This window comes from Octopus sinensis, linkage group LG5, assembly GCF_006345805.1.
Source record: "Octopus sinensis linkage group LG5, ASM634580v1, whole genome shotgun sequence".
NCBI lineage: Eukaryota > Metazoa > Mollusca > Cephalopoda > Octopoda > Octopodidae > Octopus > Octopus sinensis.
The window spans coordinates 54,613,791-54,636,299 of NC_043001.1; the positions used below are offsets into that span (position 1 = coordinate 54,613,791).

A 22,509-nucleotide genomic window follows, 5' to 3' on the forward strand; every position below is an offset into this window, starting at 1 on the left:
TTATTTTACTAAGCCCTTTTATATAATGTAATAATTTGAATTCGCCTTGAATGGTCCCTTTGCATACTGAACACTTGGTGAAATTGATTAATAATTAATTAATTTTGCCCTCAATTGTTGAAATTATATATATATATATATATAACTAAATCATTAATATAGGCAGCATTTTAGCAATGTGTTACCAAAAAGGCAAACTACAATTGTCATTAAATATAACTGAGGGTGTTAGAACACCTACAATGCCACAAATGAGAGCTAAAGCGCTCTAATGCTGCAGCCTAAGTATATAATTGTATACTTAGATTAATGACAGCAACTATAATCAACCGAAAGCAGCAGTTGAAATATCCATATACATACATATATATATATACATATATAATATATATATATATATACACACACATATATACATACATATCCTGTACCCATATATGCAAATATATATACATATATATATGTACCTTGAGAGAAAAGTTGGACCTAAGAGGAATCAGATGTTGTGTGCAAGAGAGACGATTGCGCTGGTATGGTCATGTGGTGAGAATGGATGAAGATAGGTGTGTGAAAAAGTGCCACACCCTGGCAGTTGAGGGGACCTGTGGAAGAGGTAGACCCAGGAAAACCTGGGTCGAGGTGGTGAAGCACGACCTTCGAACTCTAGGTCTCACCAAGGAAATGACCAGAGACCGAGACCTATGGAAGTATGCTGTGCGTGAGAAGACCCGGCAAGACCAGTGAGAACAATCAAAATCAAATCATATATCAGAAAGCAGGGGTTAAGTGACCCATCTGTTCGTGGCCGCTGGCACCCGTGCCGGTGATACGTAAAAGCACCATTCGCTCATGGCCGTTTGCCAGCTCTGCGTGGCACGTAAAAGCACCGTCCGTTCGTGGCCGTTGGCCAGCTCTGCGTGGCACGTAAAAGCACCATCCGTTCGTGGCCGTTTGCCAGCTCTGTCTGGCCCCGTGTCCGTGGCACGTAAAAGCACCATCCGTCCGTGTCCGTTGCCAGCCTCGGCTGGCCCCCGTGCCGGTGACACGTAAAAGCACCGTCCGCTCGTGGCCGTTTGCCAGCTCTGTCTGGCAACCGTGTCGGTGACACGTAAAAGCACCATCCGTTCGTGGCCGTTTGCCAGCTCTGTCTGGCCCCGTGTCGGTGGCACGTAAAAGCACCATCTGTCCGTGTCCGTTGCCAGCCTCGGCTGGCCCCCGTGCCGGTGACACGTAAAAGCACCGTCCGCTCGTGGCCGTTTGCCAGCTCTGTCTGGCAACCGTGTCAGTGGCACGTAAAAGCACCATCCGTTCGCGTCCGTTGCCAGCCTCGGCTGGCCCCCGTGCCGGTGACACGTAAAAGCACCGTCCGTTCGTGGCCGGTTGCCAGCTCTGTCTGGCCCCGTGTCGGTGGCACGTAAAAGCACCATCCGTTCGTGTCCGTTGCCAGCATCGCCTGGCCCCGTGCCGGTGACACGTAAAAGCACCATCCGTTCGTGGCCGTTCGCCAGCTCTGTCTGGCACCTTTGCAGGTGGCACGTAAAAAACACCCACTACACTCGCGGAGTGGTTGGCGTTAGGAAGGGCATCCAGCCGTAGAAACACTGCCAGATCTGACTGGGCCTGACGAAGCCTTCCAGCTTCACAGACCCCAGTTGACCCGTCCAACCCATGCTAGCATGGAAAACGGACGCTAAACGATGATGATGATGATGATGATGTACATATATGCATGTATATATGCATATATATATATTTCATTTATATTATTATATGATTGACTGCCATGCATCCATTTCCAAGTAAGTTTATCAATATACATATACACATATATATACCTAAACATACATACACACATATACATATATATAAATATACATACATATGCACATATATACATATATATAAATATACATACATATGCACATATATACATATATATAAATATACATACATATGCACATATATACATATATATAAATATACATACATATGCACATATATACATATATATAAATATACATACATATGCACATATATACATATACATACATATGCACATATATACATATACATACATATGCACATATATACATATACATACATATGCACATATATACATACGAGCAAAACGCCACCCCCTCCCGTATAATGGACGGTGCTGAGTTGTCAAACATTTAAACCAAATTTTCTCAAAACAACTTGTCCAACCATCCCATCAGTCTCTCCTTTGAGAAACACTAATTTAACCTAAATTTCAGACACCAGCAAAAGAAGAAATAAAGATAGACATTTTTCTATTCCAAAGAAAAACGATTTTATTCACACAAATATGCAACTGAATAGTTTAAAGTACCAGTAATGATAAGGCTGTTGACTGGGAGAACACAAACATGGTTTAAACAGCAAGCTTGGCAGGAAAGAAACGTGCCTTTAAGCAGTACAAAAACAACAAAAAATGGAAGTGCAATTATGTACAGGTTGACGGAAGAAAAGCAGGACAAAAACGGCTTTATTGATCGCATTCTCACCTGGAATCGATTTTTGCAATTTTTTCCAGACTTATACACGCCCTGATACCGTCGGTATCTACATATCAAATTTGAGTGCAATCGGAATGAGGATGCCCGAGATCCTAAAAGAGACACACACACACACACACAGAACAGATTTTATATAATAGATATATACATACTTATATATAGATATACATACATTCATACATACATGGTGGCTGCCCCCTTGTTATCAAGTATGGCCATTGCACGAAGCTTAATCAATGTTGTTATCATGCAATGCCTGTGCAAGAAGATTTTTTTTAAGTGAGGAAAGGCTGTGCACTAAGTCAATCCCACTCACTAAGCAACAGCAGCCATAATCTGAAAAGAAGAACAAGTCAACATCATTGGTAACCACTGAACAGCAGGTTTTATGTCGGAGTTATCCCAGTTACCGGAGTTACCATCTCCTAGAAGGATGCCCTAACAAAGGCTAGGAGTCCTTCACTCCCAATGGTTTAACCATGCAATAGGGTATTCAGTCCGATTATCTTCAGGTACTACTCTAACACCACATCACCAGTATTTCTATCTCTTTCCAGCTTCAATCAAGCCACTCCTACCCTCTCTTCTATAATGTGACTAACCTAACCATATAGCTCCCCCTATATAGCAAGGAACCTCTTCTTTTCAGGCCCCTTCTCCCACATAGCAAAAAGCTGCCTCACTCTCTACTACAGTTCCACTCAAAGGGGATCTTAGTCTTTCAGGCTAACCTCACAAGTGTAGATGCCGTGAAAAATGCATTTAATACACACAGTAAAATGGTGGCATCAGGAAGGGCATCCAGTTGTAGAAACCATAGGAAAGAAGACACTTGATCAGATGCAGTCTTCAGATTCTTCGGATCCTGTCAAACTGTCCAACTTAAGCCAGCATGGAACGTAGACATTAACTGATCATCATCATCACGAAAGTAAACATTACTCACACATTCACTCTCTATTTGTTGTTTGATAGTCTGCTATTTCAACATTATCACATTTATGTGTCAGAGAAAGCATACAAGATAATTATTATGTACCAATTCACAAAGAAATTGAAGAAAAATAAAGTAACTTACATATTAATTACTTCTTGAAGTGAGTTAGTTAATTCAATATGAATTGTGTATACTGTGAGTGCATGTTATAAGTAGTTAGTGTGAAAAACACGGGTAGGACATTGGTGCACAATTTTTTTAAAACTGCATGTCACTGGTGAGATGGTTAGTATCTAGCCATTTTATTTAGTTACCTGAAATTTAAGAAAAGAACAGTATAGTTTCTACATACTAAACACTAGTTGACGAGACTGAACAGCATGCACTATTCTCCTTAGTGTATTTTTCTTAAATGACTTATAAATGTTGAATTCTTACATAGACACAAGGCATTAACTGTACAAAAATGAAATGAAATTGTGCAATGTTCATGTTTCTCATAGGTACAAGTGTGGTTTCTATTACATTCAGCTATTTTCCATCAACTGATGGATAACACCACAGCAAGTCATTGAAAATTTATCTGCACTAGTTGTAGACCCAGTTGCAGAAAAGACAGGGTGTTCTTGTAATCAGGTGATCACCTGTGACCAGGTGAAATTTGAATACAGAATGCAAAAAGCTGGAATGACTACTGCAAACTGAGCCTACACGCTAATGACTCTGCCAATTTAGAATAAAGGAAAGAAACTGTGACATAGATCAAACCAATTAACCCTTTAGCATTTAGATGACTGTTAAATTTAATACTTATTTATTCGCATTCTTTTGAATTAATCTTACATTATCATGTAGCTTCAAGATTTTGAAGATGTGATTGTCTATTTTTAGAATGACATAGAGTGAGATGTTAGAGACCAGATCTTGATAATATTTGAGCCAGATATGACCAGTTTAAATGCTAAAGGATTAAAGAGCTTACCCAAATACTGCCCATTACATCTCTTTTTCTACTGTTTTACATTTTGCCAAGTTAATATGGGAGACGGTTTTTGTTGAAATGATTTTTTTTTTCCCCTCTGCTGAATGTCCTTCCTACCACAAACCACTCAACCTTCAAGGAACATGAGAGAGTGTACTGTCTCATATGGCCAGAAGCTCAATATCTCAACTTCACAACCATTTACAAATTTCGACTTAAATTGTGATGCTTAATATTTTTCCACACAGCAAACAAATTTTAATTGTCATTGGTCAACTAATAAAAATTCTGATTACATTGAAATTATTCTTAGTTGACTGATAAAAAAATTAAAGTTTGATTATATGGAAAAAGCAGGAAGTAGTATTAGATCCGCTCAAGTTACAGAATAACACAGGCTAAAATTAATTAGTACACATGAGCATCAAATATGACAACTGAGTAGAACAGATGATATGATGTTTACATCCCTTGTAGACATTATGACTTGCTGGACTTTCAAAGATCGGTAGAAAAAAACTCCGTTTTTTCAAAAGCAGGTTAAGGTTGATGACAGCACGAGTATCAGGCTGTAAAATCTTGCCTCGAATACGTCCCAGTCTACACCATGCTAGCATGGAAAAACGGACGTTGAATAAACGAACGAATGAATTTTATTATTTTTTTATTATTATTATTATTGGTTTGGTAGAAAGAAAGGAATAGTTGCAAAGTTAGATATTATAAACATACTGTTATTCCATTTGCAGACACCCAAAGTGGAGAACAACACAGTTAAAAGAGTCGAATGGAAAAGCCATGTGTATGGGGGAAATTCAAGCGGAGAGCAATGACTGGAAGTAGTGACAAGTGAGCGAGGAGAGTGACTAGGTGGCTAGAGAAGAGACGAGTGTGGAGTACGTGACAAAAAAGCAGATCACTGTAATTGCGATAGAAAAGGCAGAGAGAGAATACATGGACATGGCCCAGTGATTAGAGTATTTGTATACGGACTTGATGCCAATTGGTCTGGCAGGCCGGTTAAGATAAGTGAGCATAGATAAATATAGAGAGATTATTGTAATAGAATATGTGTTAACCTGAACAGGAAAGGTAGTACAAATAAATTCCTAAGGCAGAGTAATTAGAGATATATAGGTGAGGCTCCTCAAGACCTGTAATTCGAGATATATGGGTGAGAGATAATCGAGTTCAGTATTTATCGATTAAGAAATATAATAAACCAAGGGAAATAACTCTTAATTATAGCCTCGTATGATTTAGAGGCGAAGGAAATTTTGTTCCGGAGGAATGTTGTATTTATGATATTGAATGATTATTATTAAATAAAGAAAAAGGCGGCGAGCTGGCAGAATCGTTAGCATACAGTTACAGAATGCTCAGTGGAATTTCGTCCGCCTTCATGTTCTGAGTTCAATTTCCGCTGAGGTCGACTTTGCCTTTCATCCTTCAAGGGTCGATAAAATAAGTACCAGTTGAACAATGGGATCGATGTAATCGACTTACTCCCTCCCCACGAAATGGCTGGCCTTGTGCAAAAATTTGAAATAATTATTAAATAAAGAAATGATTATAGTTTTTAACTGAGTAAGAAGTTCCAAAAGATTAACATAAACGCAATATAAATATTTATAAACCATTGAGAATGCATATATGCAGACATTCGACCTGCTAGAAGTAGCAACAAATTCCTCCTGAAATTAGATGAAAGACACAATGAAACAATATGGGAACCGTTATGTGGTTATCGAGCTGCTAGAAGTAGCTACCAAATCTCCTTCAAGTTACACCCTACTGTCTTTAAAAGAGAAGCAAATTAAATGTAGTTCTGTGTTTAAGAAAAATAATGACGAGATAGTTATGGATGGAATGCTTTTCATTAGAAATCTACTTAGTCAGGGCAGACATAAGAGAAAACAGCAAATGAGCATCTCTGCAGTAGTTCAGCTTGCTACAAATAGCAACCGAATATCCCTCAAATCAAAAGACTACTATACCTAAAAGGAAGAAAAAAAACACTGAGTAATGTAATCTTAGAAATCGACTCAAAAAAAAAAAGAACATGGATCATCACAGCTGGTATATATTTTGATCATTGATCTCCAATAAGTACTGACCTAAAGCTAAAGAACAATCGAAGAGGTTGTTGCATGACATAAACACATTGTGTGACATATTTGAAAGGAAAAGAAAAAAAAAGATAAAATTCTGTATTTTATTGTTTTAGTCAGGTGAAGGGGGATTATTCCTGGATTATGAACAGAGTTAAATTATTAAGGCTGAGGCTAAGAGTATGGATTAGGGCTCAGTTTGATAAGAGGGTTGATGTTTAGGAATATAATTAACGGTTAAGAATTACAGTAACGACTTAGGTTAGTGATAAAGTTAACATTTAGAATAATCAGCATTTGTTTCGTGATTCTGATTTTCTGATTTTATCAATATGATACAAACTTATTTTTATTACTTTCTTTTCGTTTTCAATCCAAAATAGTAAATTATAACTGTCCATAAAAAATTACAATAATTAATAAAGGGCGTGTTTCGCGGGAGACGAGTTAATATTTTAGAATAATACCAATCTTCTGATTTAAGAAAGAAATTGCGTTTAAATATATGGTTTTGAATTCAAAAATATTCCATTGTCTAAGAATGGAGATCGTCCAAGGGTTTAACGGACCATAGTTATGTTTACTACTTCCTATAACAGCTGGGGAGAAGTTACAAACCAAATATATTCATGAAAGAAAATAAGGATTTAAAATTTAGTGTAATTGACTTAAGATTACATTAATGTAAATGAAACTATGATTCAATAACTAGATTTGTTTTTAATAAAAATAAACTTGCTTAATCCCAAGACAGAGTTTTTTAGTGGGATATCAAAAATACATTATCAAATATGAGCTTATTTTTAAAACGGAAACAGCTGGGTCTGAGGGATATTTAGCTGCCGTTTCCAGTCGCTCAAACTGCAAGTAGAAAGTCTATCGTTGGTTAGCTAAATGTATAATTAATTGCATCATGGATTCTAATTATGCTCTAAAAAACTTTGTTATTCTTGCTTCAATGATTGAGAGAATTAGCAACCGTACAACTTGAATATATTCCATAGACGATATCCTCTCTAAAGTACAAAGTAAACCTGAGAAACCATTCATATATTTATATCGAATATATGTTTAATTTCACGTGAGGTTTTACTGAGCAGACCGATAAGACAGTCGAATGACTAGATGCAATCCACAGGTCTACAGTTCTAATTATACCATACCATCACTTTGTTGAGGACCGTACATATTACGACCAGCAAATGGTTAAAGTTAGGTGCGATGCAACAGTTTGGCTCTTTCTCTCTCTACAGTTCGGTCCACTTCTGATGTGTAACTACCACGTAGGCACTTGTATATTTGTCTGAACAAACAAATGAAAACTAGAAACTGTATCCATAGCAAACGAAAGCTGATACAGTAGGGTTGTAGTTTTATCTTAAAATCGTGATGATGACGAAACAACGATAAAAATGAAACGTAGAACTAACGATACCGCAAAATGTCATCGTACCCGACAAATGCTGTAATAAAAATATGGTAAATTAATAAAAAGTAAACCCTTATAATTAATCCACACACGTAACAAAACTGAAGCCCCAGATAAACACATTCAGAAACGGAAACCTGCATGAAAAACAAAACAACAAACACTTACATGTTAGACAATTGAGAAGGCGCTTGGATCGCTTGCCGTCCTACTATGGAAGGCGAAAAGCATCATCAATAAATACAGTCCCACCTCGGCCCTGATCTAGTTTTTCTTTTATCATAATTCTTTTCACATTTAAGATTCATTAAAGGAATACAAAACTATCTCAGTGTCTTGGTTGGTACGGTATTTTAATGACCCCTGTAAGATAAATACAAAATTGATCTAAGTTGGGATCAGAAATTAGATTATAAAGGGCCGTAACTAAATACGATTGTGTCAACTACGTGCATCGAGTTGTGGTTAGCTATACACTGCCATATGGTGTTTAACTGCACGCTGACATGTTAACTACACAATTATAGTGTACTCAGCTGGATACTAACATGTGGTTTGTACACATTACCATGTGGTGTTTAGCTATACACTTCCATGTCATGTTTAACCACATTCTACCATGTGAAGTTTAGCTATACATTGCCATTTCATGTTTAGCTAGAAACTGCCATGTATTTAAATATACACTGTCATATGATGTATAACTACACATTACTGTATCGTGTTTAACTAGAGACAGTCTGGTGTTTAACGAGACATAGACATATAGTGTTTAGCTATGTACTTAACTACACACTTCCATGTTATGTCTTTACACATCTCTAAGTTGTATGTAGCTACACTGTCTTATAGTATTCTCACTATTACGGGTTGTTTAACTATATTTTGCTCTGTGGTGTGTAGTTACTAACATGTGGTAATTAGCAATACTTTTTCGTGTGGTGTTACTCTATATACTGTTTTAGTTTGTTTTAAATGTACAGAATTTCGTAGTACTGGAAACACGGAATTCTCCAAAACTCAATGAGACAGTCAGCCGAAAAGCCAGAATTCACCACCTTGTTGTTTGTACGGAGGAAAGGGAAACTTTTTTTTGCCGATAGAAATGACCACACGTTCGAACTTAAGCGTGCCATAAAAATTTTCCACTTTAATCTTGTTTTAGATCTTTTGTGTTTGGCTTCCACTTTTCAATCTCTTCAATTTGATTTCATATTCAGTGTAATGATGAAGTCATATATGCTAATCAATACCTTGAAATTCATTTTCGCCATAAATTAATAAATAAATTCACACAATTTTTCTGAATATTCCAAAAGTTAAAAGATTTATGAGAGGTTATATGTCGTGCGTAAAGTAGTTGATTTATTTACAGTTTATATTAAAACGCGTCACGCACAAAACGACAGCTTCCAAATCCTGTTTTTTTACTGCGTGAAAATGATCAAACTTTAAACCGCTATAATATTTTTTTACAAATATTTTTTCTGGAAAAAGTGAGATATCTCCAGAGATTCAGCTTGGAAAACTACATTAATAGACCAAATTTTAAAATTTTCACTAAACTTTAAAATTCCAACCAAACAGAAAAGATCCCCGCATTTTTTTTTCTAGCTCCAGTGTATAAGATGTGTGTGTGTACGTCTGCATTCCAAAGGTGAACAAATTACGTACATGTGGTTTCATATTGCTTACTTTCCGTATATAAAAAAAGAATAGTTATAGCTGTTCTCATTTTGCCACTAGTTAGATTTGATCCAGTAGATTAATTCATCCTTCATCATCCCTTGTTTTCTATGTCAGGGAATTTGTTGTTCATTATATTTCTTTTTATATGTTGCATTTGCATCAGTTGTTGTTGCTGCTGCTGCTGCTACTGTTGCTTTTATTTAGACTCAGGCCAGCCAAGATTAAGCAGACTAATGATCAATGGTATTCAAGCCGTAGCCATACTGTCTTTGCTTGGGGGTGGAATATATATATAGTAAAAGAAACCCTGGATAAATACATCTCCTTCCCTTTTTGCAGACGATTGGGTGCACTTTGAGGACAATTCGGTGATTATTTTCAGCAGCTAATGCAACCACATGGACCAACTTCTTTGGTTCGTACTCCTTTGCTTAAAAGAGTAAGGTGAGATTTGCGAGATTTCGTTGCAATTTAAAGCAGATCGAACGACCGCGTTTCGATTCCTTCGTATTAGAATTGGTTAGTTAACGACGAGACCATCCCTTCTCTATGAATCGGATTGAGAAATTTAAAAATACAAGATACTAAAAACAAAGGAAAACTGAAGAGGTGAGGAAACTTTAAAAAAAAAAGGTTGCTTTTACGTGACATCAACATAAGCCTTTGCTTTTTTTTTTTTTTTTTTTGTAAGGCACCAATATAATTTTATGATATATAATTCTATTTTGTTGAAGTATATATGCTAATCAATACCTTGAAATTCATTTTCGCCATAAATTAATAAATAAATTCACAAAATTTTTCTGAATATTCCAAAAACTAAAAGATTTATGTCGTGCGTAAAGTAGTTGATTTATTTATTATACACGGTGTCCCAAAATTAACAATCTATTTCAATGAAATCGGGCAAAAGTTTAAAACTGAAAGAATTTATGTTTCTAACTTAATTATGATACCAAAACAAGTAAATTTATAAATCTTACGTCAAAACTTTATTGAAAATATTCAACATATGCTCCGTCTGTAACCTTGCAAATTTCATGTCTATCCTTAGAAACAGAAAGATCTGAAAGAATTAGATGATAGTTCTCCAGTAATTTTCTTTCATGTAAATAAAATAAGTATTTTTAGGATTTATCTCCAACACTGCTAATTGAATGCGCTCTTTAAGTTAAGGTAAACTATTGCTCCATCCTGGGAATGGGAGGTAGAGAAAATGATTGCAGTCAAATTAATAAAAAGCTGTCGTGGACAGATAAGCGGGATCCAACAGGAATGAAAATAAAATCATAGAAAAATTCTTAGAATTATAAAATTTTTACAAGCAATGCACCCCGGCGTTGCCCGTGGTTATGACCTACAGCTACATTGTATTATTTGTTCTTTTCTTATGGGTAGAATCGGCATAAGAGGAGTATGAAGCAAACAGCTCTTTATAAACATATTTTTGGGTCATTTTCTGATGAACAACGCTACAGTTTCCGTCCAGCAAATTCAGTCATAAGTCTGTTGGCCTAGGGCTATAGTAGAAAGCACTTGCCCAAGGTACCATGCAGAGGGACTAAACATGGAACCATGTGTTTGGGAAGCAAACTTCTCAACCACACAGACATTCTTGCACCTAATATGTGTGTGTGTGTTTACATTTGTTGTCAAATCGAGTATTGTGTCCCACTACGCCTCAAAGTTAGCAGTTAACCAAGCAGAGATCTATAAAATAGGTACCAGATTAAAATACGTACTGAGGTCAGTATGATCATGGTGACAGTCGCAAAACTAAACCCAGTAAAATAATATTTAAAAACATAATGGCTTCAAATTTAAGATAATGGATTACTAACCACAAGATAATGAGTTCAAAACTTCGTAACTGAACTTCCACTCTATGTGCATCTCAGTGTACTTGATTTCCGACAATTAACAATTGTAATTTGAGGTTGAATGGTTAGCAATAAGAAAGATGTCCAGATTTCTTTAAAAATTATTGTGCAAAATCTTCCGAGAAAAAGTTTTTGTTTTTTTCACCACAACAAAACACACATACACAGAGGTGTCTCTGTGGTAACTTGAACTACTACAAATAGCAGCTTAATCTCTCTTTAAAATATTTCAGGAAGAAAAAAAATGACTATGCGATGGGTCTGCTACATCAGAGGCAACTCTGGGCTATACAAACAGACAAACATATTTCACATTAAAACAGTATCCACTAAATATTACTAATAAAGTTGACGGTATATTTTTGAAGCTTCATTCCCTGGTAAAACTCCATGTATTTTAAGATTGTTCAAGCAGAGTTGCCTCCTTTAGCTAAAGACCTCGAAATTGTGTGTCCCGCCTTCGTTTTCGAGGTTATTTTTGTAGTAAAAAAGGGATGTGCAAAAAACATACTTTATTTGGTAGCCGAAAGATTGCTGAATTTGTTGATACCTCATACGTCAAAATCAGCAACTCAATTTTCGAATCCATAAGGAACATAAGCACGCACTCACACACACACACACACACACACAGTTGTTTACACACCCGTCTTCGTCTTTTGTTTTTTTTGTAAATTCTCAGTAAAAATTTATATACTTTTAACACATATTAAACATGGTAAACAAATAAAAATGACATTTTATGTTAAAAAAATTGTCTGATTACACTGAAATAAATAGTTAATTCTGAGACACCTTGTGTATGCTTCAACCAAACAGCATATATTATATATATAGTATTCATTATATTTTAAAAAAAAACAATCTTTTGTGGTGCACTTCTTTTTCTATATTAAAGACGAGCAAAACGCCCCTCGTCCAGTGGACGGTGCTGAGTTGTCAAACATTTAAACCAAATTTTCTCAAAATAACTTGTCCGACCGTCCCATAGGCCTCACCTGGAATCGATTTTTGTAATTTTTTCAAGACTTATACACACCCTGATACTGTCGGTATCTACATATCAAATTTGAGCGCAATCGGATGGAGGATGCCCGAGATCCTGGAAGACACACACATAGACAGACAGAACGGATTTTATATAATAGATGTGATACAGCCAAGATAGCTCAAGAGATTCTGAGTCCTTGCATTTGTGGGTTTTAATTGCATGTTGTCCATGACTATGATGTGGGGAAAGGTGGCTGCAAAAGAAAGAAAATTAATATGACCTCATAGGAGAATACTTTCTATGTTTCTGTTCATAGAAGTAATACAGGTCTGGTATCAGGTATCTAATCTGCAGATGAAGGACATGTCAATGCCCGTTTAACTATTCGTTGATCTGATCTCTGTAAGCTTTACGCGCCGAGATGATACGTTCAGCTTCCAGTAACCTATAAAGTTTATCGAGGTCAACCGAATACATTACAAATGTGTTGTCTGTGCAACCGACCACTCTAAATTGTGGACAACTCACGCTCTTCCTATAGAATACTGTATCAAGATAAGATCTGGATGACTCAATTGCCCGCAAAATCTTATAAAATGACAATGTTCTTTCTCTCCCACTTTGACATAGTTGAATCAACAGAGATAACAAATAAGAGACACAATTTGAGAGCAAGAAGAGAGAAATGCTACTGAGCATATTGTCCGGGGTGCTGACGATTCTGTCAGCTTACCACCTAAATAATAGTGATAATGGTTCCGAATTTGACACAAGGCCAGTAAGTTCGGTGTCGGTGGAGGAAGTAAGTCGGTTACATCGACCCCAGTGCTCAGCTGGTATTTATTTTATCGACCGTGAAAAGATGAAAGGAAAAGCCGTCCTCGGTGGAATTTGAACTCAGAACGCAGAGACGGACGAAATACCGCTAAGCATTTTTGTCCGGCGTGCTAAGGATTCTGTCAGCTCACCGCATTAATAATATTAATAATAATAATAATAATAATAATAATAATCCTTTCTCCTAAAATACAAGGCCTGAAAGTTGTAGGGAGGGGCTAGTCAATTACATCGATCTCACTGTTTCACTAGTACTTAATTTATCGACCCCGAAAGGATAAAAGGCAAAGTCGACCTTGGCAGAATATGAACTCAGTAAATAAGGACGGGCGAAATGCCGCTAAGTATTTTGCCCGGCGTTCTAACAACTCAGCCAGCTCGCCGCCTTGATGATGATGAGAGCGCAAACCTCTGCCAAGGCAAAACCAACGTCCTCTCAACAATTAGCCAGAGATGATTTTTAAAATGAGAATATCTGAAATAAACTCGACTGCTCTCACAAACAAGAATACTAAAAATGAACCCGACCCCTCTCAGAAATTTGTTTTAAAAAGGAGGTAAAATAATCCAGAATCTTAATCCGGTACCGAATCGCTCCCAAAATCTTATCAGTTCGTGTCAGCCACGAGGCCAAGCATCCCTGAAAGTGTCATCCGAATCCATCCAGCGGTTCTTGAGATATCTTGTCCACAGACAAACAAACACCACTGAAAACGAGAATATTGAAAATGAACCCGACCGCTCTCAAAAATTAAGTTAAAAACCCCCGGAAAAGTAATCCAGAATCCTTGTCCGGTACCTAATCGATCCCAGAGGTAATCATGGAATGTGAAGGTGGCTATAGAAAATTTAGTAACAGTAATAAATAGTTTATTCTTATCTAATACAAACCAAAGTTAACAAATTACCATTCAAAATAGTTTCAAAGGCAGAGGTAAGAAGTTCTACTCAGGAATTTTTAAATGAATAGCATGAGACCTTTTGGTTTTCTCTTCTCTTAAATTCCAGCCTTCCTTTAGTATTCCTGTTGTTTTAGATCGATCTATAGATGTATGTCTATATGCACGTATACTGTAAAGTGTTAATATGTATGTACGATATATAATAAAAATATGTTAGTGTTATTTAATTTCTGAACGGGTTTGTTACCGTTTGTTTATGTAGTTTGATTTCTTTATCCATCAGTTTCTACAAAGACAGAGACGCGAGTAAAATTGATAATAGAGAAATGAAAATAAAACTTTGGAAACAGCCTAAAGGGAGATAATTGAGAAAGACTTGAAAGTGAGCGTAAGATCGTAATCAAGTAAAGTAAAGTAGATATAACAAATGATCCAGAATCTTTGTCCGGTACCAGATCGATTCCAAAATCTAATCAGCGATTCTTGAGATATCTGAAAATTATCCATGGGTCCCGGCCCTAAAATCCTCTGGGACAAATTAATCAGTTGGTTTTCACTGACGTTCAGTTCTCCTGAGAACGTTATCCTTTTGCCCGCCATTAGCTCTCTATGAAATGCCAATATGAATTTCCACCGGTTGTTCTGCCCGATTGGTGGGGCTGTGAGCGCTTGACAACAGGGGACAAATTTAAGAAGATTGTACATCTCAAAAATCTTGATTGAATGTTAAATGGCAATTAACTTGCCACTATTGTTATTTTGTTAGCATTTTTGCTTTCTGTGTCTAACTTCATTTTCTTTTGTTTTATCCGAAATTTTTCTGTTTGGCCTGAATATGGGGGTGTAATTGCATCCTGATTCGTACATACATAATAATAGTGTCACGCTTGCTCCCCTTTGGTAGGCAACAGCCTCTCTTTTCCAGCATAACATGAACTAGTTCCGACAGGGAGGAGGATGGAGCTCTACTGTAGTGGAGAGAGCTCAGTTTATCAGTTTCTAATACACTTACTGGTAGATGGAAGCAGAGAATACGGGACAATGTGCACTCGGGTGCTATTTTGAACTCCCTCTTTGATCAATCTGATCAATTTTCAAGATATCGTCTACTTTCTGCAAGTGCGAAATTTTCGGGGGACTGGATTGATGCCCTGCCTGTGACCAACATTGGGAGTCTACTCAATCTGGATGATCTCTGCATCTCCATTGCACTCTGAGTGGGATCCTACGCCCGTGGGGCACTGAGATGTCGCTGTGATAGACCCCTCGACTCCACAGGCCTTCATGGTTTGTCTAACCGCTTAAATGCTGGTTCTTTCGCTCGTCACCCCGAGCTAACCTTAATTATTAAGCAAGCCCTGGTTCGGGTTAATATCCCCAGTTCTGGAGCCGGCAGGGTTATCCAGAATTGATGGGATGAGACTAGATGGTCTTACTCTTTGTCCTTGGGTAAGAGTCCTTCATCTGGGAATCCACATTCTGTGACTTCTTTGCTCCCTTCTACATCGTGGATGCTGCGATGAATTGGAAGATCACTGCTTCCGTAGCCGAACGGAACAAAATCCTTAAATATTGGGACTTGTCAATGAACCATTTCTTCCAGCCTGTTCGAGACGTTTGGAGAGGCTGGGTCGTTGACAGCGAAGTTCTTGTCATCATTGACGGTTGCCAGACGATACACGTGAGGGTGCTTGGCTGTTCCAAGGCCCTGGCCTCGCCATCCCCCGGAGTAATGTCGCGAGCGTATTGGCTTACTTCAATAGGTTCTGTTGAAACTTGTGGTGTGCGACCAGTTGAGGCACTTGATCTTGAATTGATGTTTCCATTTCTTTCTTTTCCTTCTTCCTCTGTTTCTTTTTTTTTCGCTTATATTTGTGTTTCTTTTGGTTTTAAATTTGTGTTTTAATGTGATTTTGTATTATTTATGTATCATATACGTACATGTTATATATGTAATTATTATGGTAGTTGAGATAATAAAAAATTTTCATTGTGTACATATGTAAATATAAGACAACTATTATGACTCTTCTCATGATGTAATTATTTCGGTTTCAATACACATAAATTCATTTGCATTGACATTCTTGTACTGATTCTGACCGTTTTGCACTTCCATACTTCTCATATTAGATATTTCGTTTCTTTCTATCGTTCACCCTGAAAATTAAATCACATTTCCGTATCCGTGTTTGGTCACGTGACATTTGATGTTTTCAAGGAGGAACTTTTATCAACAACCGCTAGCATAATGGTAAGTGAAGATGTCTCAATTTCAATTATCTAAATAGCAAAACAAAGCCATACAATTAAAAAAAACAGTTAACTTGCTTGTCGGTAGTGGCTGGGTGAGTTGACATTAATTCAAGTACATGCGTATTTCTATAAGATGTCTAATAGCCGATGCTGATAAAGTTTGTATACAGACTTGCCTGTCCGAACACATCTTCATACAAAACTGATATATTTAATCTATCTACTGGAAGTTTTTTTGAAAGTTTTATTCATTTAATCAAATCTTTACATGTGTTTAATAATTACTCCTTATAGATATCCTTCTATCTTCATATATAATTCAGTTTAATGTATGAAAAGTACACTCAAAACAAACCGGGCGTGTGGTGGTGGGGGTAACTAGTAAATAATGAATAAAATACTGGCGAGCGACAAAAGTTATTGACAGTAATGTGTCACAGGCGAATTCAAAGCTCAGTTTTTACCTGTCAGCTTTAATAAAATAAATACAATACAAATAAGTAAACAATATTGAGGACATCATGCAAATAGGGGATAGATGGTAATTTAGTTAACAACTTCGCAGATGACTCTAAAAAATTTTTGTCAGCTTTCTTGATATGGATACTTGATATTGAGTTACAAATACATTCTTGGGAAACACCCACCAAAGACAGATTTACTCAAGTTTTCTTCTTTATTCAATTCTATTGGCCTAGTTGTTATTTAGCCTGTAATCAGTCTTAATAAAAGCAGACCTATCAACAAAAAACAGGGCATGTATCCTAGTCTCTTAGGTATATTTATAATAGGGGTCTTTCGTTACCATATCCAAATTCAGCAACCAGTCATATCTGTAATGTGAAGCGAACACACGTAGGCTCTCTCCACTGTCGTAGGAATTTACTGTGATGGAGATATTTATTCTTTAACGTGTCATGTTTTGTTTTTAACCCTCTCTTATCTATCTATCTACATATATACACGCGCGCGCATTTACACATGTTGCATTAACTCATTGACAGCTGAATCCATACTCTCACTTTTTTGTTTATCTGCATAGTCACTTGCACATGTGAAGATTAAGTTTATGCAAATTTCTATGATGCAGTTGTATAGACTGTAAAGTGTATATCTATTACGCACACATCCGTGTATTTGCTTATATATATATATATATATATATATATATATAATATTTCGGAATGGTCATTTTGCCAGTTTAACCAATAAAAACTGGCAAAATGACCATTCCGAAATATAACAATATCTGTTTTAACACACGACTTCACATAAAAAATCTTGCACAACAAATATATGAACGTATATATATATATATATATATATATATATATATTATATATATATATATACACACACACACACACACACACACTCACGTGTTTTTGTGTTTATGGGTGTCATACAACTTCTCTACAATTATCGTCGTCACTACCATCATCATGGTTGCTAAAAGCCTTTAATCAAGAAGAATCACAAGAATGACGTTGTACCAAAGTATAATTCTATCCCTGATAGAATACAACTCAGTGTTAATAATTCTAACATTAAAAAAAGATTTAGTGATTTTCAAACTGTGCTGAGATTAGTGACATCTATAATCCATTTTCTGGAAGGCAAAGTTTAATGGAACTGATTGAAAGACGTACTCGGTAAAACTAAGAAGAAAGATATGTGGCATTCTATATTTTTGGAGAATCTTGCAACACCTAAAACCAAACATGACAAAAACTATAATTGTAGAACAATGATGAATGAGAAAGAAAATTTTGCAAAATTCTTCCGTTGAACACCAGTTGCTCAAAAAATAAAGCCTAGACTCCGAGAGAAAATTCATTTCAAATCAGAGGTCTGAAAATAATTAGCATAATGCCAAAAGAAGTCTGTAATTTTGAGACTATGCTTCTTCACACAAAAAACTTGGGACTTGACAAATATCTTAAAATGATTCCTGATCCCAGTTTTACCTACAATTGATATTTACAAACCCCTTCATTGTCAGAGATGATTTCTCAAAATTTAAGAGGTAGGCTCAGCCTGAGCCTTCTAATAGCAAATGGAAATTAAAAAACAAAAGAAACAAACAAAAAAATCACCATCACTGTATTACCACCATCTTCATCACCATCATGACCACTCCATTTTTTATATAGCTCTCTTTCTATTTTCATTGTTATCATTAACACTGTTGTCATCATCTCTTTGATCACCATGACCTTCATTATCTCCATCCTCACTACTCTTATTACTACAATTATCAACTCTACTGCCATTCTATCCATTTTCTGTGGCATATTTCCTTTTATTCCATCACTACTACTGCTATCCACACTGTAAGCTATATAAGGTCCCCCAATTTCAAGCCATATAAGGCTTTCCACTTCCCTAATTAATTAGTCCTTGATGTTTCTTAGGCTGAAACAAAATGCCTTTCGTCAGACTAAGTACTACATTAAAATGTATTGACACTAAGTCATAATAACTTTATTTTTAATTCTAAATTGGTTTAGTCAAATTCCTGTGAGCAGGTAATCTCAGGATTTATAAATATGACATTTACACACATTAATATCCAGGACAGTATATATATATATATATATCAAAATAGATGAACATCAATGGAATTTGTATCTTTGTGGTACCAGTGCCGGTGGCACACAAGAATCCATCCGAACGTGGCCGTAGTCAGTACCGCATCACTGGCCATCGTGCTGTGGGCACATAACAAACACCATCCGATTGTGGCCGTTCGCCAGCCTCATCTAGCACCTGTGTCGGTGGCACATAAAAACACCATCCGAAGACCCGGCAAGACTAGTCAGGCCATAACCCATGGCCCCTACCTGGGACGTAGTCAGTCCACCTGTGCATACCTTCCTCCTTGTGATACTTGTAAGGCCTGTTGAGGCAAGTGAAAATCAAAATGAAATCAAAACAAATCAAAATAGATGAACATCAATGGAATTTGTATCTTTGTGGCACACAAGAGAAAACCATCCGAAAGAGGCCGTAGCCAGTACCGCATCGACTGGCCTCCGTGCTGTGGGCACATGACAAACACCATCCGATCGTGGCCGTTCGCCAGCCTCATCTAGCACCTGTGTCGGTGGCACATAAAAACACCATCCGAAGACCCGGCAAGACTAGTCAGGCCATAACCCATGGCCCCATACCTGGGACGTAGTCAGTCCACCTGTGCATACCTTCCTTCTTGTGACACTTGTGAAGACCTGTTGAGGCAAGTGAAAATCAAAATCAAAATAGATGAACATCAATGGAATCTGTATCTTTGTGGTACCAGTGCCGGTGGCACACACTTTGTGGTACCAGTGCCGGTGGCACACAAGAGAAAACCATCCGAAAGTGGCTGTAGCCAGTTCCGCATCGACCGGCCTCCGTGCTGTGGGCACGTAACAAACACCATCCGATCATGGCCGTTCGCCAGCCTCATCTGGCACCTGTGTCGGTGGCACATAAAAACACCTTCCGAAGACCCGGCAAGACTAGTCAGTCCACCTGTGCATACCTTCCTTCTTGTGACACTTGTGAAGACCTGTTGAGGCAAGTGAAAATCAAAATCAAATCAAAATAGATGAACATCGATGGAATTTGTATCTTTGTGGTACCAGTGCCTGTGGCACACAAGAATCCATCCGAACGTGGCCGTAGTCAGTACCGCATCGACTGGCCATCGTGCTGTGGGCACATAACAAACACCATCCGATCGTGGCCGTTCGCCAGCCTCATCTAGCACCTGTGTCGGTGGCACATAAAAACACCATCCGAAGACCCGGCAAGACTAGTCAGGCCATATCCCATGGCCCCTACCTGGGACGTAGTCAGTCCACCTGTGCATACCTTCCTCCTTGTGATACTTGTGAAGGCCTGTTGAGGCAAGTGAAAATCAAAATGAAATCAAAACAAATCAAATCAAATCAAATCAAAACAAATCAAAATAGATGAACATTAATGGAATTGTATCTTTGTGGTACCAGTGCCGGTGGCACACAAGAAAACCTACCGTACCGACTGGCCTCCGTGCTGTGGGCACGTAACAAACACCATCCGATCGTGGCCGTTCGCCAGCCTCATCTGGCACCTGTGTCGGTGGCACATAAAAACACCATCCGAAGACCCGGCAAGACTAGTCAGGCCATAACCTGTGGCCCCTACCTGGGACGTAGTCAGTCCACCTGTGCATACCTTCCTTCTTGTGACACTTGTGAAGACCTGTTGAGGCAAGTGAAAATCAAAACAAATCAAAATAGATGAACATCAATGGAATCTGTACCTTTGTGGTACCAGTGCCGGTGGCACATGGCACACAAGAAAACCATCCGAACGTGGCCGTAGCCAGTACCGCATCGACTGGCCTCCGTGCTGTGGGCACGTAACAAACACCATCCGAGCGTGGCCGTTTGCCAGCCTCGTCTGGCACCTGTGTCGGTGGCACATAAAAAACACCATCCGAGCGTGGCCGTTTGCCAGCCTCGTCTGGCACCTGTGTCGGTGGCACATAAAATCACCCACTACACTCTCGGAGTGGCTGGCGTTAGGAAGGGCATCCAGCTGTAGAAACACTGCCAGATCTGACTGGACTGGTGCAGCTTTCGGGCTCCCCAGACCCCAGTTGAACTGTCCAACCCATGCTAGCATGGAAAGCGGACGTTAAATGATGATGTTGATGATGATGATGATGATATATATATATATATATGTGTGTGTGTGTGTGTATGGCCCCCTTCAGTTACTATTCTATTCTGGTGGACCCCCATAGCCATTTGATGTTTAAAAACTAATTTTATGGATACTTCTTCCAAAATTATTATTCGGTTTAGCACACACTAACTTGTGTAACTTGAATTATGTAAAAGTCAAACGAAGAAACCTGTTTCTTGCAATAAATACATCTAAAGCAAAATTTTCTCATGGACCCTTACAATAATACTGTGAACCCCAGTTTACTAATTTGCTTATGTGAACCCCACTTCCCAAAAGAAATTTATATAGACCCTGAACCCACTGCTCTAAACAAACATCTACCTTTTTTAAAACAGTTCACTAAGTAACTTTTAAGTTATATTTTTCTTCTATGAACTAGGATTTTTTTTTCATTTACTGAAAGGTGAAATGGATTAATTGCAGTGTAATAGAAATGAATTTCTGGAGTAGAAATTCACCTAGGACACTTGCCAATATTAAGTTTTCTGTAAAGTCTGTTAGATCATTAAGTTATTGTTTACAATGAAGTGTATCTTTGTGTGTGTTAGTTCTGTTTTGATTAATCATACATGTAGCTTGCTTCCCAACCACATGGTTCCGGGTTCAGTCCCACTGCGTAGCACCTTGGGCAAGTACCTTCTACTATAGTCTCGGGCCATCCAAAGCCTTGTGAGTGGATTTAGTTGACGGAAACTGAAATAAGCTTGATGTGTGTGTATATATATATATATATATATATATATATATATTTGCCCCCAAAGAAAAGCACACTTGACAGACGTGCCGGCAGAGAGTGTCTTCAAATGCAGTCACTGTATGCATGACTGCTACTCCTGTGTGGGCTTGTACAGCCACAACAAACGCTGCACCACCATCAGCAGCTAATACTATTTCTTCAGGTGCAAATCCGCAGCTTCTTGAGACCAACAAGGTGTCTAAAAGTTCATAAGTCAGGAAAAAGATGCACTCGTATGTCTGTCAATAGAGTGGGTATATTACCCAAAGTGTAAATATATATATAGAGAACAGCCCAATGGGGAGGAGCAGTGGAGAGAAGAGACATCAGGTAATGGTGGTGGGAGGAGAGAGAGATATCCGGTGTTGGTGGAGGGAGAAGATAGGGATAAAGATCAGGGTAAACGAAACGAAGGGCAACTGAGTTAGTTGCATATGTCCCGAGAGAGAGAGAGAAAGGGTCCTTCCTCTCTCTCTCTCCTGGGACATATGCAACTA

The 22,509-nt window shown here is 37.8% G+C and overlaps 2 protein-coding genes across 6 annotated transcripts in view; one reads left to right on the forward strand and one right to left on the reverse strand.

Annotated features, from left to right (window-relative positions):
• LOC115211783 (GDP-Man:Man(3)GlcNAc(2)-PP-Dol alpha-1,2-mannosyltransferase) overlaps window positions 1-22,509 on the reverse strand; it is a 66,449-nt gene that overhangs the window by 7,848 nt on the left and 36,092 nt on the right. Inside the window, exons 1-2 of one of the 5 annotated variants that reach the window (XM_029780465.2) lie at window positions 8,168-8,397; window positions 3,619-3,791 (exon numbers count right to left, since the gene is read on the reverse strand). The exons of 1 other annotated variant lie outside the window; for it this stretch is intronic. Coding sequence is in view for 1 of the 4 variants with exons in the window: in XM_036503445.1 (XP_036359338.1) it covers window positions 8,024-8,142 (119 nt within the window). In the remaining 3 variants the exon portion in view is untranslated. 3 more of the 5 variants (XM_036503446.1, XM_029780466.2, XM_036503445.1) reach the window with 3 other exon arrangements.
• Window positions 16,451-22,509, forward strand: part of LOC115211782 (copper-transporting ATPase 1) — a 173,728-nt gene continuing 167,669 nt past the window's right edge. Inside the window, exon 1 of the mRNA XM_029780460.2 lies at window positions 16,451-16,552. The gene's annotated coding sequence lies outside the window, so the exon portion shown is untranslated. The remainder of the gene's footprint in view (window positions 16,553-22,509) is intronic.